At 36.0% G+C, this 14,289-nt stretch overlaps 1 protein-coding gene across 1 annotated transcript in view; it reads right to left on the bottom strand.

Moving 5' to 3' along the window:
* LOC150090718 (S-phase kinase-associated protein 2-like) overlaps positions 1 to 14,289 on the bottom strand; it is a 57,712-nt gene that overhangs the window by 20,457 nt on the left and 22,966 nt on the right. Inside the window, exon 4 of the mRNA XM_090379633.1 lies at positions 12,466 to 12,549. Within this exon, the coding sequence (XP_090235759.1) occupies positions 12,466 to 12,549 (84 nt within the window). The remainder of the gene's footprint in view (positions 1 to 12,465; positions 12,550 to 14,289) is intronic.

The following is a 14,289-nucleotide window of genomic DNA, read 5'->3' as shown; positions in this document are numbered from 1 at the left end:
GATGATTGTTTTCTTCTGCAGCAGCAGCATGTTTGAGAAGGAACCAGAGAGTGTAATACTCTTGATCTGGTAATTAGCAGTGATTATTTGTGTATAAAGAATTTGCAGATAAAGGAACCACTAGCTGGCAGTGATCACAGTGTACTGATGTGGGATTTACTTAAAGATATAATTACCATCAGGGGTAAAGGGAAGAGTTTTTGCTTCTGTAAAGGTGACTACAATGATCTCAGACAGTTTTTAAATTCTGTACAGTGGGACCAACTGATGATGTCACCAACAGCAAATTCTAAGTGGGAAGCACTCAAGGAACCAATCAAGAAGCTACCCGGCTTTTCATACCGATTAAGAAATACTGTACAAGGTTTAGGCCTAAATGGATGTCAGATGAACTGACGAGACTTGTGGCAGAGAAGAAAAAAGAATGGGATGCATATAAATTATCAGGTGACACAGAAACCTATGGCAGATATAAGCTGGTCTATAATCAAGTAACAAAGGAGGTTAGGCAAGCAAAGGCAGATTACGAGAAATCATTGGCAAAGGATGCTACGAAAAACAGCAAGGACTTCTTTACTTATATAAACTCTAAAAGGAAGGGGATGAATCAGATTGGTCCAAGTGATATCCGAATGTTGATGATACTGCTCAGATAGCTGATTATCTGAATGCATATTTTGCATCTATATTCACACGTGAGGAATTATTACAGTTTGAAAATGGAAGGTTATCAAGCTGTAACAGGGTGCTTAATGATTTTGTAATAACTGAGAGCAAAGTAGAGGAGGGAAAATTGTTGAAGTTAAACATAAGAATGGCACCTCCGGTGGAGGGGTTCTATCCAGTTATATTAAAGGAAGTAAGCAAACCCTTAGCCATAATCATGAGAGCATCCTTGGGGAAGGATGCACTCAGTGGAAGTTCCCACGGACTGGAGATGTGAAAAAGTATCCCCAATTCACAAAGTGGGATCTAAGTGTGACACGAATAATTACAGACCAGTTAGATTAACTTCTGTTCCCGGGAAAAATAATGGAGTCACTTGTTAAAGATACATTGCAGGATCATCTAGACAAGGCTGCAGTAATAATTCAGACACAGCATGGGTTTGTTAAGGGAAAGTCTTGTCTGACAAATTTTATGGATACTATGATGTTGTTACAATGGAACTGGATGCAAAAAATAATTTTGAAATCATATACTTGGATTTCAGGAAAGCTTTTGACACTGTTGCACATGGAAGAGTACTGCACAAATTGGAGAAGTGTGGTATTAAGAGTAAGTTGCTACAATGGATAAAAGGTTGGCTGAGTGGGAGAAGACAGAGAGTCAATGGATGCTGCTCTTCGTGGATTAATATTATTGGTGGCAACCCTCAGGGTTCGGTGTTGAGCTCACTGTTTTGTATATTTATCAATGACATTGATGAGGGTATATCAAGCTTAATGTTGAAGTTTGTGGATGATACAAAGGTTGGCAGGGTTGTTAATGACAGTAATGTCAGTTTGCTACTGTAATAGGATCTAGAAAATTTGGGCACATTGGCTGAGAAGTCGCAATTGAAGTTTAACATTGATAAATGCAAAGTATTGCATATGAGTAAAAGTAACCCCAGAGAAACGTATCAACTGTGTGGCACTACACTTAGGGTGATAGAAAATGAAAAGACCTGGGAGTAATTGTGCAGTCAGATATGAAGTTTTCTGAGAAATGCAGACAAGCTGCCAGAGCAGGTAATAGGGTTTTGTCAATGATATACACGAATATTGCTAGTAGGGAAAAGGAAGTGATTATCACTTTTATATAAGGCAATAGTCAGGCCATGTCTTGAGCACTGCTTACAAGTCTGGAGGCTTCATTTTTGGAAGGATGTAGAGTTGCTTGGGCGTGTACAGAGAAGGGCAACAAGATTGGTGATCGGAACGAAGGGGTCCTCTTACCAAGAGAGGCTTAAGTCTGCAAATTGCAGCAGCTGGAAACTAGGCACCTGCGAGGTGATCTGACTGAGGTGTACAAGGCCTTGAATGGTTTCAACACGCTGAATTCTGATGGGATTATTCTGCTTGCTCATATTACGAACCTGAGGAGGCATAAATTCAAATTGATGAAAGACAATTGTAGAATAGATGTGCAGAAATTTTCCTTTTGCCAGGGGGTAGTTAATTGTTGGAACAAACTTCCATATGTTGTTGTGGAAGTTGAAAGCTTAAATAAATTCAAGGAGGGACTGGACAAACTTTTAGAGGAAATGGATGTGTGAAATTGGTTTTTTTTTTTTTTTTGGCTGATGCTACATAAGCCCATGCACTTGTTTTCTTGCATCACATGCCTCCATTAATACTACTACTACTACAGCCACTCCCTGACTTACGTAAGGGTTGGGTTCCACAGAACTCTATGTAAGTCGAATTTTACGTGTCGGAATTTCCCTAAATGCTTATACAGCACTTGCAACTATGTGCTCTGAATATGATTGAAGTGAAAAAGAAATGTTTGATGAACATGTAAATGGAATTATTCATTCAATTTTTTTCTCATGCGCAGGAAAACTTACAAAAGTATACAAATTACAAAAATTTCAAAATTACAAAATCGCAAAAAGAGAGGAGACAGGCATAACGTCAGCAAGTTTTACCTTTTGAATATTGTTGCCAGAATTAACTCTCCAGCTGATAAGCAAGTCACTGGGAAAGTTGAGGGCTGTGGACATTTAGAAGTGTTTTCCAACACATCACAAAATTTCTCTGCAGCTGCAGAATCAGCCCTAGCGACTTCACCGCATACTTTAATGTTTTGGAAACCAGCTCGATGCTTGAACCTATTAAACCACCCGTTGCTTGCCATGAACTTGGCTTGGGGTTCACCCTACTTATCCTCAATATCTTCATAAATACTTCTTGCTTTTGCTTGAATGGCCATTGGATTCAGGGGCACTTACTTCTGAATCCGATTTTCCATCCATATTATTAATAGCTTTTCCATCTTCGATATAGCACCTGAATGCTGGTTTGTGATCACTGTTGATCTTAAACATTGATCCTTTAACATGTTATTTTATACGTATACTGTCCCTTAAAATAGTATTCGTTGTTGAAGCAGTGAGACCTGATTCCGTGCAATAGATGACGAACTTTGTCCTGCTTTGAACTTCTTAATTAATCATCTTCATTTCTAAATCAATTTTGTTTCGTTTCCTAGTCAACAGCACTTTCACTTTTCATTGGTCCTTTTCCCTTCACCATAGTAATAAGTGAATAGGAATGAAGAGAAGATTCTGAAAATTTATTTATGTTTTTTATATGACTAAAGATTTCAGTGAAGGGGAACTCATTTCACCATAATACCGTAATGTAAAAACTGACTGAATTCCAGTTATCAGTATTATCGCAAATGCAATAAGATCGAGTTTACTACCCGTTTATAATTAGATTGCACCAACAGAAAAGCCCAATAAACTGGTAAGTGCAAATTGTTTTTATTGTTTTATGGTAGTGACCTCCAGAAATGTGTTTTAGAAAAATATCGCAAAGGCATTCAAAATTGATTCTTATATCAAAACGTATGATAACGAAAGTGTAGTGCAATTTTATTATAAAAATGACCTTTTAGAGAGATAAATAGCTTAGTTATATAGCGAAAATTTCAACTTCCAAGGTCTTGGAACGAATTACCAAAAAAAAAAAAAAAAACCAATGTGGTATTGGGTTCACATTATGATATTTTCATGATACCTCCATTTATTCTTATGAGATGCAAAATAAGTTTCTACAATTTTTTTTAAGTTTGCACCAGCCAGCAAAAACTTTGTAAAGTTGAATTTCCATAAGTCGAGTATTATGTAAGCCGGATAGTGCCTGTATAAGAAATTCTTCACATATATAAATGTCAAAAAGAGGACAAACCAGATCACTCTTATGTAATGGATGTGGAAGAGTATTAGATACTCCAGCTGATGATGCAGATGAACTTTACTTTGCATTGTTATTTACAGAAGAAAAACCCTTTACGTCAATGAAAAATTATGGGAGTGAAGTTGAAAAATATGTAATTAATGATATTGAAATTTCACATGATTATTTAATGAAAAAACTTTTGAGCCTACAGGTGAGTAAGGCATATATCCTATAATGGATGGCATATATCCTATAATTTTAAGGGAGGCGACAAGTGATAACGCTGGACTCGGGAGGGATTTTGTTGGATTGGAAAAGTGCCAATGTAACACTAATACATAAATGCGGTTCTAAGAGTGTAGTGGGAAATTACCGACTGGTCAGTGTAACTTCAGTAGTAGGGAAAATCATGGAGGCAATGATCAAGGGCAATGATTCAGGATCATTTAGATAAAAAGGAATTCTGAAGGATATGCAGCATGGTTTTGTAAAGGGAAAATCATGTTTAACAAACCTGGTTAACTACTTTGACAGGGTCACTCATGAGCTGGATTTAGGAAACAATTTCAACATTATTTAGATTTCAACAAAACATCTGACTCATTTCTCCACGAGCAGTTACTTTATAAGCTGGAATAGGTTGGAATCACAGGGAAAATCCTTAGATGGATAGCAGGCATAGGGTTGTGATAAATGGTTATTCCTCAGATTGGGTTAATGTAAGAAGTGGGGTTCCCCAGGGATCAGTATTGCGACCACCGTTGTTTTTGATTTTCTTAAATTACATCGATGAAGGGATAGAGGATGTGATGTCTAAATTTTCAGAGGACGTAAAGATTAGTAGAACAGTTAATGATCACCGCCAAGCAGAGCTTCTGCAGAGTAACCTAGACAGATCAGGGATGGTTAGAAAAGTGGCAGCTTTGCTTTAATCCAGTAAAGTTTTACACCTGGGGAACAGTAACCCCAAAATAGCTTATTCACTTAGTAGAGTTGAACTAAAGTCAGTAGTGGAATAAAGGGACTTGGGAGTTATGATACAGTCAGACACGAAGTTCTCCAAGCATTGTAGACAGGTTGCAAGGAAGGCCCATGGTGTCCTACTGATGATTTATCAAACATTTGCTAGTAGAGATAAGGACGTCATAATCCCATTATACAAAGCTATTGTTAGACCACACTTGGAATAATTTGTTCAAGTATGGAGACCTCACCAAAAAAGAAGACATCGAACTTCTTGGAAAGGTCCAGAGACGGATAACTCGCCTGGTGAGATTGACAAAAGGGCATCCATATGAGGAAAGACTTCGAATATGTGGTTGCACCTTAGAGGAGACTTGATTGAGATGTTTAAGGCTCTGAGAGGCAATAGTAATATGAATGAGGATGAAATTTTCATGGTTATAAATGATTCTAGAACTAGGGGCCATAAATTCAAGTTATGGGGAGAGATGTTTAGACTGGATTGCAGGAAATTTTATTTTAGCCAGCGAGTTATAAATTACTGGAATAAGTTACAGTCTGTCCTCGTATAGCACGATAGTTGTGTTCCTAGAAACCCTCGTGCAATGCAAAATCGTGCAATATAAACAACAGGCCCTATAGGAAAAGTAGGGTTATGTGCTGACCACCCAAGATTGAACACACATTTGGAACCAAAACATTACCAAACACAATAAATAATCGGGTAATTTTAATCATTATAAAATACTTGCGTATTTTATAACGATTAAAATACGTAATAAAAAATAATATTATAATATATTTTTTTTATTATAATATAATAATAAAAATTTATTTTTTATTATATTTTAATAAAGTATTTTTAGTATTTTTTAATACTAAAAAAGTATTTTTTACGAATAAAATACGTATTTTATTCGTAAAAAAATTATTATATTAAATAAAATAGTCGTAATAAAATACGTATTTTATAATACTAAGTATAAATTATAATACGTAAGTCGTAATAAAATATTTACGTATTTTATTACGACTATTACGTAATAAAATATTGCTAATGCTTTTGTTTCTATCGTAAGCAAACTTGTTTTTTGTTTGATTTTCTATCCAAACAGATGACAGCCGTTCCAACTCTTCCAATTCTTGTGTCTTAATCTAATGGATTTTAATTACACTTTGAGTTGTACCTGCTACGAAAGTTGTTTTTATTTTCTCTGCATTCTTTGTAATTCTCGGCGTTGCCTCATTTAGGCCTGTAGCACGTGCAATATCACACGGTCTTTCATTTCGCTCAAAGCGTTTCACAATTTCATATTTTTTCTCTATCGACAGAGGTGGACTGGCCATAAGCCTTACCGGGGAAACCACGGTGGGCCGGAGGCCGGTGTGATTTTGGCCATAAACTGTAGTATGAGGCCACTATAAATTTTCCCGGGTAAGAATTTTTGACCCAGTCCGCCTCTGTTTATCGATATTGCTTCTTTTTTTTCTCTCTCTGAATCTGCAGTGTCTTCGCCAGGACGCTTCCTTTTCACACCTTTTAAGTATTTTACTAATTTTTAGGGAATAAAGAACAATTACAAAACGAGGAGGCACGCTTGATACACATAAACAAAGCTGCGCGTGTAGCAACTGAATAAACAACACTGTAAAGGCCGAGATACACTATTAACACCTCACATTTTACTAAAGCACATTTCTGGGGGTTATTCCCATAAAACAATAAAAACAATTTCCAGTTGCGTTTCTGCTAGTGGAATCTGTTATAAAGTGGTAGTAAACTCCATCTAATTGCATTTGCGATTATATCGATAGCTGGAATTTTGTTGGTTTTTACGATATTATGGTGAAATGTGTTCCCCCTTCACTGATATAAAAAACATAAAATACATTTTCGGAATCTTCTTTATTCCTATCGTGTTGCGTTCAGTTGGGGTGATTCTGCGTTCGACTGCCATTTCTTGTAAACACAAAGGCGAATCGTGCATAAGCGAATTCGGTTCGTGTTATATAAGATAACGTTCCCCTATTTATAAATCGTGTATGATCGAATTCGTGTAATGTAAACACGTGTTATACGAGGACCGACTGTACCTACCTACTTGGGTGGTAGTGGAAGAGAGTTTTGAGAAATTCAAAGGTCAGCTGGATAGTTACCTACGGGAGGAGGGAAATACATAGGTTTTCTATTTCTTTTTATTTTTTATTAATTATTTATTATTATTGTTTTTTTTACTGTTTTTTTTTTTTTTTTTTTTTTTTTTGGCTGGTGTAGCATAAGCCTTAGGCTTCCTTGCATCATGTGGCCATTACTAATTCTAATACTGGATAGAGTTAATGCAATAAATGAAAATTTTGGTCTGAAGTTAAACATCAAGAAAACCTAACAAAGATTACAATATCCTCAACACAGAATTCCAAAGATCCACACACATAACAACACTGGCTGATTTGAAGCATCATCTATAACCACTCTTCGTGCTCTATCAGTTAACTATCTCTTCATCTGCCATACAATTGCAACTCATTCCCGATACCATATTTCTCTAATTTATGCACATGTTGATGTGAGGCTATTCAGAAGCACTTCTAAAATCTAAGTAAACTTTATCATATTCTAATTAATAGAAATAAGAACACTAATTATACAATGAAACTAAATTCAATAAATTAATGCTACAATTAGGGTTATATTTAGCAAGATGCAATTTTACTGCCTGAATTCATAGATACCCTAATGAAATAAAAAATAAAGGTGACACTCATTCTCAGCAGTTCGAATGCACAAATGTATATGTCCCTGCCTAAAGAGATGCACTCTCACACCCACCAAAGGAAAGAGTGCCACTTTCTCAATAAATGAACTAAAAGGCGGGGAACCTGCCAAGCACACTACTTCAGGGAACATCAGTGCTTGTGATTTCCAAAAGGATCATATCAGTTGTTGAATGCCATCTGGTAAAATGTTAACTGATATACCACATGATCTGAATACAGAATGAAAAGTAACAAACACCCTAAACTCGAAAAAACATGTCGTGGCTGCCACTCTCTAGTGATAAGGAATACAGTCATTATTACTTAGATTTCAGAACAGTTTTTGAGATCTACAGACTCCTTTAAAAAAAAGAAAGAAAAAAAAAAGTAGACCCCTACATATATACAAAGGGTACTAGGAAAGTTTTGCAATACAGCTTTGTTTATTTAATTTTTTCAAAGTAATTTCCTCTACATTCAATACACCTCTCCATCCTCCGAAACCAATCTTTAAACCAGTTCTGCCAAGTTTCACTAGGGAGTAAAGCACACTCGTTGTCCCAAGCCCGTAGAAGGTCCTCATCATTGGAAAACCGCCTCCCTTTTAGCTTCATTTTCACATGCGGGAACAGTGCAAAGTCGCAGGGAGCAAGGTCTGCACTGTAGGGAGGGTGCTCGAGAAGTTTCAGTCCTGTCGTGGTCAAATATTCGGTGCAGGCTTTGGCGCGGTGAGCTGCAGCATTATCGTGATGGAGGTACCAGGTGTCCATTCTTGACTTTGGCCGCAGGTTCTTCATAGATCCAATGACTTTAGGCAGGCATTGTTCAGTATACCACTTAGCTGTGACTGTCTTCTGCGTGTCTAAAACAACACGTTCCACAATTCCACTCGATTTGAAAAATACAGCTATCATTTTCTTCTTTACAGATCGGGATTTTCTGACAATTACGGGTGTGTCGTCGTCGTCAAAGACCCAAACTTTGTTTTGAGCCTTGGTCGGCAGATCGTAATAGTACAGCCAAGTCTCGTCACCTGTCACGATGTTGTTCACATACCGAGATTGTCCCTTATCAAACTTTTTTAACATCTCCCGGCGCCAAGTCACACGTCGTGTCATCTGCTCTTCAGTCAGTTGATGCGGCACCCAGAGAGAACAAAGTTTCTTCACGTGCAAATGATCTTGCAGAATCGAACGAATTGCTGGTGCATTTAGGCCCAAAGTATCCTCTATCTGTTGGTAGGTCACTCTCCTGTTTTCGTCAAGCATTTTCCTCACAGCAGTAACGTTTTCCTATGTAACTGACGTTCGTGGCCTTCCCGGCCTCTCAGAATCCTCCAGAGTGAAATTTCCCCTTTGGAATTCTCTATACCACCTGAATATCGTACGATGTGGACAATCATCATCTAGTGCAAGAGTCATTTCTTCTAAGCACTGGTCTATGGTTAAACCACGCATGAAATTATACCGCAAAACTGTCCTTATCTCATTTCGTGACCACAATGCCATCGCAAGCACTTTAAACTCTCACTACTAATGAATAACTGAGCCCATCGACTTGGTGCGGCGGCTACTATGCACGTATGAACATGTCTCAACATGCAGCAACAAGCAGCTTCCTGTGATTCATTGTTGCGTCATATTGCAAAACGTTCCTAGTACCCTTTGTATATATATATATATATATATATAAACACACACATTACTTGACACCCCTTCTGAACATTTCACGGATCCCAGTTTGGGAAATGCTGATCTACACAAACACTTTGTGCATAAGTTGAAAAGTGTGCCATTGGCAGCTAAGGATGTTATGATGAATAAAAGGATGGATAACCAGTAGAAGATAAACAGTTATTAAAAATAAGCAGTGCTTTGAATGAACCAGTTTTACAATTTGGGTCCCTTGGGGGTTCTGTGTTGCAGGACTCCAAGAGATCACAGTTGTAATACTAGTCCATTCAAGGGACCCCAATATTCATTCATGCTACTTATGATAGTATCAAGTTTCATGCCAAAAATTTACTGATGATATTAATTTGGGCAGGATTGTTAACAACGTGAACTAGAAAATGCTGATGCAAGGAGGTGGGTAAATTAGATAACATGTCAAAATGCAAAAGTTAAGCTTACATACTATTATGAAAGATTCTGCATCTGATTTATCAACTGCAAAGGAGGGGATGTAGTATGCTCAGTACTGCTGAAGAGGGAAAAGGACCTTGTGGTTGTAATAGTCTAATATGAAGTTCTTTCAACAATACAGTAAGACTGAGACTTCAACACATGAGGTAGTCAATCATATAGAGGAATTTTACCAGCAGAGATAAAGAGGTAATTATTCCACTGTACAAATCAAGAGGGAGACTGTATCATGAACACTATATACAGGTGCAAAGAACTCATTTCAGGAAAGGTATAAACTTGCTTGAAAAAGTGAATTGGAGAGTAACAAAACTAATTGTAGGCAAAAAGATATTTATACGGTTATTTGTTGTTATTTGGTTTTTAGGAGCATCAGCAACTAAGGCCATGTTGCTCTGGGGATATGCGGCGGTCATTCCCTGACCTCTCCGCATCCTCCGTATTTTGTTGTGACAGGCTCGAACCCCAGTCTAATCAAGAAGCGTGTGCTACGCACTGCTGCTCCTGCCCCCTGGCTACAGAGGCGCCATATATTTATACAAGGAGAGACTCCAGTTATGTAAGTTGAAAATTTTGGAACTAGGTATCTACATGGAGAGCTAATTCAGATATTCAAGGGTATAAAAGGGTAGAGCAAACTTACTGATAGAGGCATAATTTCTCTTTCTTGGGTGACACAACAAGGAGAAATATATTAAAGTTAAGGAGAAATTGAAGATTAATCAATTATTGGAACAAGTTACCACCAAGTCTCGTAGGTCTTGTAGAGGGAGAGCTTATGTAGATCTATACAGGGATTAGATGTTATATAAATGTTTGGATGAGGAAAATCAAATATAAAACTTTGGAAATATTTATTTTATCTCATCTTTATTTTATATTATTATTATTATTATTTTTTTTTTATAGCAGATGCTAGATGATAACCTTTGCTCCCTTGCATTCAGTTCCTTAGCATAATATTTTTACCAGATTGGTAAGACAATCTCTTCCTTTAAAAAAAAAAAAAAAAAACCATGTTTTTACTCTCTTATGTCATTACTATTAAGGTGACTCTGTGGTGCATCCATAAATCACAGATTCCATAATTTTTGCTGCAACAAGTCTGACTTATAAGATATATTTGCCTAGTTCTCCCCCCTCTTTCATATACAATAGAGATATTTGCATATCTCTACTCTTCTGGAACTTCACCTGTGAACCATTAAATTTAATTTGGTAGCTCACTCTTCTACCCAAGAAAAGTGTTTCCTTGTCCTAATGGTCATAATCCTCTTTTACCAACATGTTCAAACACCGGGTACTAAGATTAATATCTTTTAATAAAGCTAGAGCTATTTTGAGACAGAGGATAATGAAAAGGTGGACCAGAAGAGCAGGACATTCATAAATAGGAAGTAAGTGAAGCTTCTGAGGACATGAGAATTATTTTTGTTGAGGAATCACAAGAAAATGAATTTGACAGAAAAATTTACTCCCATGGCCAAGGATCTATTTCATATCATAAATAAAATACTTTATGTGAAATTTGAGATGAAATAACTAGTTTCTCATTTATAAGCAATAAGAAAATGGACCATCTCAGTATTTTTTTAAACAAAACACCAATCAAACCTAGTAATTCCGAGTTTCAGAGATAAAGTTTGATGTTGCACAGAGGTGTAGTGATTACTATGGTAATCAGAAGTATGTGAATACAGATATCAGCACAAGATAGTTCAACGTCACAACCAGAAGAATATATTCTCACTAGAATATATTCTTCTGGTTGTGATGTTTAAAGTGAGAATATATATATTCTAGCCAATCTTAACATTTTCTCAAACTGTTTGTGGAGATTTAGCCAGTTTGATGCACGTCTAGCCAGCTGTAGCGACTAATTGTAATGGTAACCATGAGTATGTGAATAAACAAATATCAACACAAGACAAAATATTTAGAAAGAAGAAAACAGCATATTGAGAACTATTGCAGAATTTGAGGGAATGACTTTCGTGTAAGCAGGTAAGAGGTAAATATAAGGTATCCCAAGTCTCTTTATAGATCAAGAGCATAATTCTCTCAATTCAGATGAAGGAAAAGAAATCCAGAACTGTCAAACAGAAATTACTTCAACAGACGCAACAAGATACAGAACTGTAGCTGATCCAGAGATCAGGTCCATAACCTAAGGAGAAAGGAAAAGATTCAGAAGCTGTGTAATAGATTGTGATCAAGCCAAAGAGAAGACTGTTTATTATGATGATTATTTTTATTATATATGTTCTTATTTACAGAAAGGACACACACACACACACACACACACACACACACACACACACACACACACACACACACACACACACACAGGGAGAGAGAGAGAGAGAGAGAGAGAGAGAAAGAGAGAGAGAGAGAGAGAGAGAGAGAGAGAGAGAGAGAGAGAGAGAGAGTGAGTGAGTGAGTGAGTGAGTGAGTGAGTGAAGCTTTGATGCTATACTTCAATGAATGTTGCTTATTAAGAACACATCAGCTAAAAATGTAACATTTTAAAATAAATTCATCATGGCACAAAATATAAACATATTTTTGAATCACTCTGTATTAACAATTAAAAAAAAAAAGACTATACTGGAAGAGGAGCAGTCATACGTTGTAAACAGGATCAACCAGATGTGAGTGCATTCAAAATCAATTGAAAAATTTTCAACTTTTCTGCATGAAAAACTTACCTACAATTCTGAATGACAACTTCCAATCCTATATCAGTTATTTCCCAACACCATGGCAGTGCTAGATGCTTTAGATGCTTACAGCTATAAGCACACAATTCAATAAATAAAAAATTAGTAATTACAGTAAAACAAAGTCACATCACAATCAATAAATAAAAAACAAACAAACAACAAATTGTGATAAAAACACATCACTATCAAGTCAGCAAGGAAATAACAGGTATTAACTTCAGAATTATTTTCGCTGTGTATACAGTACTAAATTATTACATACAGTACTAAATATTGAACAATGGGTCTATTAATCTTATTCTATTTACAAAAATGTTTAACTGATTACAAAACACACTTATTATGTCATTTTTTGCCTTTTATAATCATCCATTCGTGTCTCCAGTACGTGATTCCAACAGTAGTATGGCAAAATATTTGGACTCCATTTTCCCTGGTATCTTTTTACCATTTGAGAAATATCTTGATGAAACCTTTCACCATGTTCATCGGAGACTGATCCCAAGTTTTCAGGAAAAAATTCTAAATGGCAATGTAAGAAATGAAGCTTTAACGACAGGTTTTGATTTTCGATCAATTAACCTACGATATGTGAAAACTGAGGGCGGTGAGAACTTTTTAAACACATATCTGGATTTTTGAACATATTTCCTATGAGAATCTGTCAAAATTATTTCAAAGAGGAAATTGATGCCGACCAGTGTTATTCTTCATTCGCTGAATCTAACCATGCTGTGTTATACGGCGCCTCCATAGCCAGGTGGGAAGGAGCAGCAGTGCGTAGATTAGACCGGGGTTCGAGCCCGTCATCACCAAATACGGAGGATGCGGAAAGATCGGGGAATGACCACCGCATATCCCGGAGCAATATGGCCTTAGTTGCTAATGCTCCTATAAACCAAATAACAAATAACAGCTGTGTTATGTGCCCAGGAGAAACTTTGGTATAGTGTGTGTTTTCACTGCCCTGAAAGTGTCCGTCAGTCAACCACTAAATGCTATCTGCAAGAAAAAAAATATTTTTTTTCATCTTGCAAATTAAATTTGCATTTTCTATTAGTATGAACCAGGGTAAAATTTTGAGTCTGCACATATGATCAAAAGGCTTTTAGATTTTTTTATGTATTTATCTTTTATTCTTATATTTAAGGCATCACCTTACATATAAGAATAAAAAGTTGTTGGTCAAAACATGGTGTCTGACCTAACAGTATTATTCTTTATTGTTGAGCAAGTGAAGTGTCTAACTTTCATTGCCGAGGGTGTTTTGGTGTGCTTTAAGTTAATTTGTTTTAAATTTGCTTCTGTTGTTACAATTTACAATTGACATAAACTTCACAATCAGATAACCCTAAGATTTCTATTTGTGTTACACTTGTTGCTGGCTTTAATAAATTTTATAAGTAATATTTGAAAAATGTGGAAACTGATGTCATTTCCTTTTGAAACATTAGCAAACATGTGTGGAATTTTAATTTAGAAATGCATTGTTATATGCTTACCAGTATTTAAAAAGATGATAAATTGCATTTAAAGAATGAATAATAAAACCTATGAAATTGATTTTTGAATTAAACTACATTAAAAATGTAGTAAAATTTAATCATATAAAAAAAAGATGATAATTCTGATTTTCTTAAAATCAGAATTATCTTGTCCATCTTAATCTGATAGATATCTCATGTGGTGCACAACTAGTGCTCAATATAAGCATCATTGATTTTATCATAAATATGGGGTTTCTATATTAAATGGTAGCTGACAATCTAAAATTCTCTATATACTCTTGTATATTAAACTAATTGTTTA

The sequence above is a fragment of the Mastigoproctus giganteus genome, chromosome 1, assembly GCF_048544385.1.
Source record: "Mastigoproctus giganteus isolate SK-2022 chromosome 1, ASM4854438v1, whole genome shotgun sequence".
NCBI classification, from domain to species: domain Eukaryota; kingdom Metazoa; phylum Arthropoda; class Arachnida; order Uropygi; family Thelyphonidae; genus Mastigoproctus; species Mastigoproctus giganteus.
This window is presented reverse-complemented; position numbering and strand designations above follow the sequence as displayed.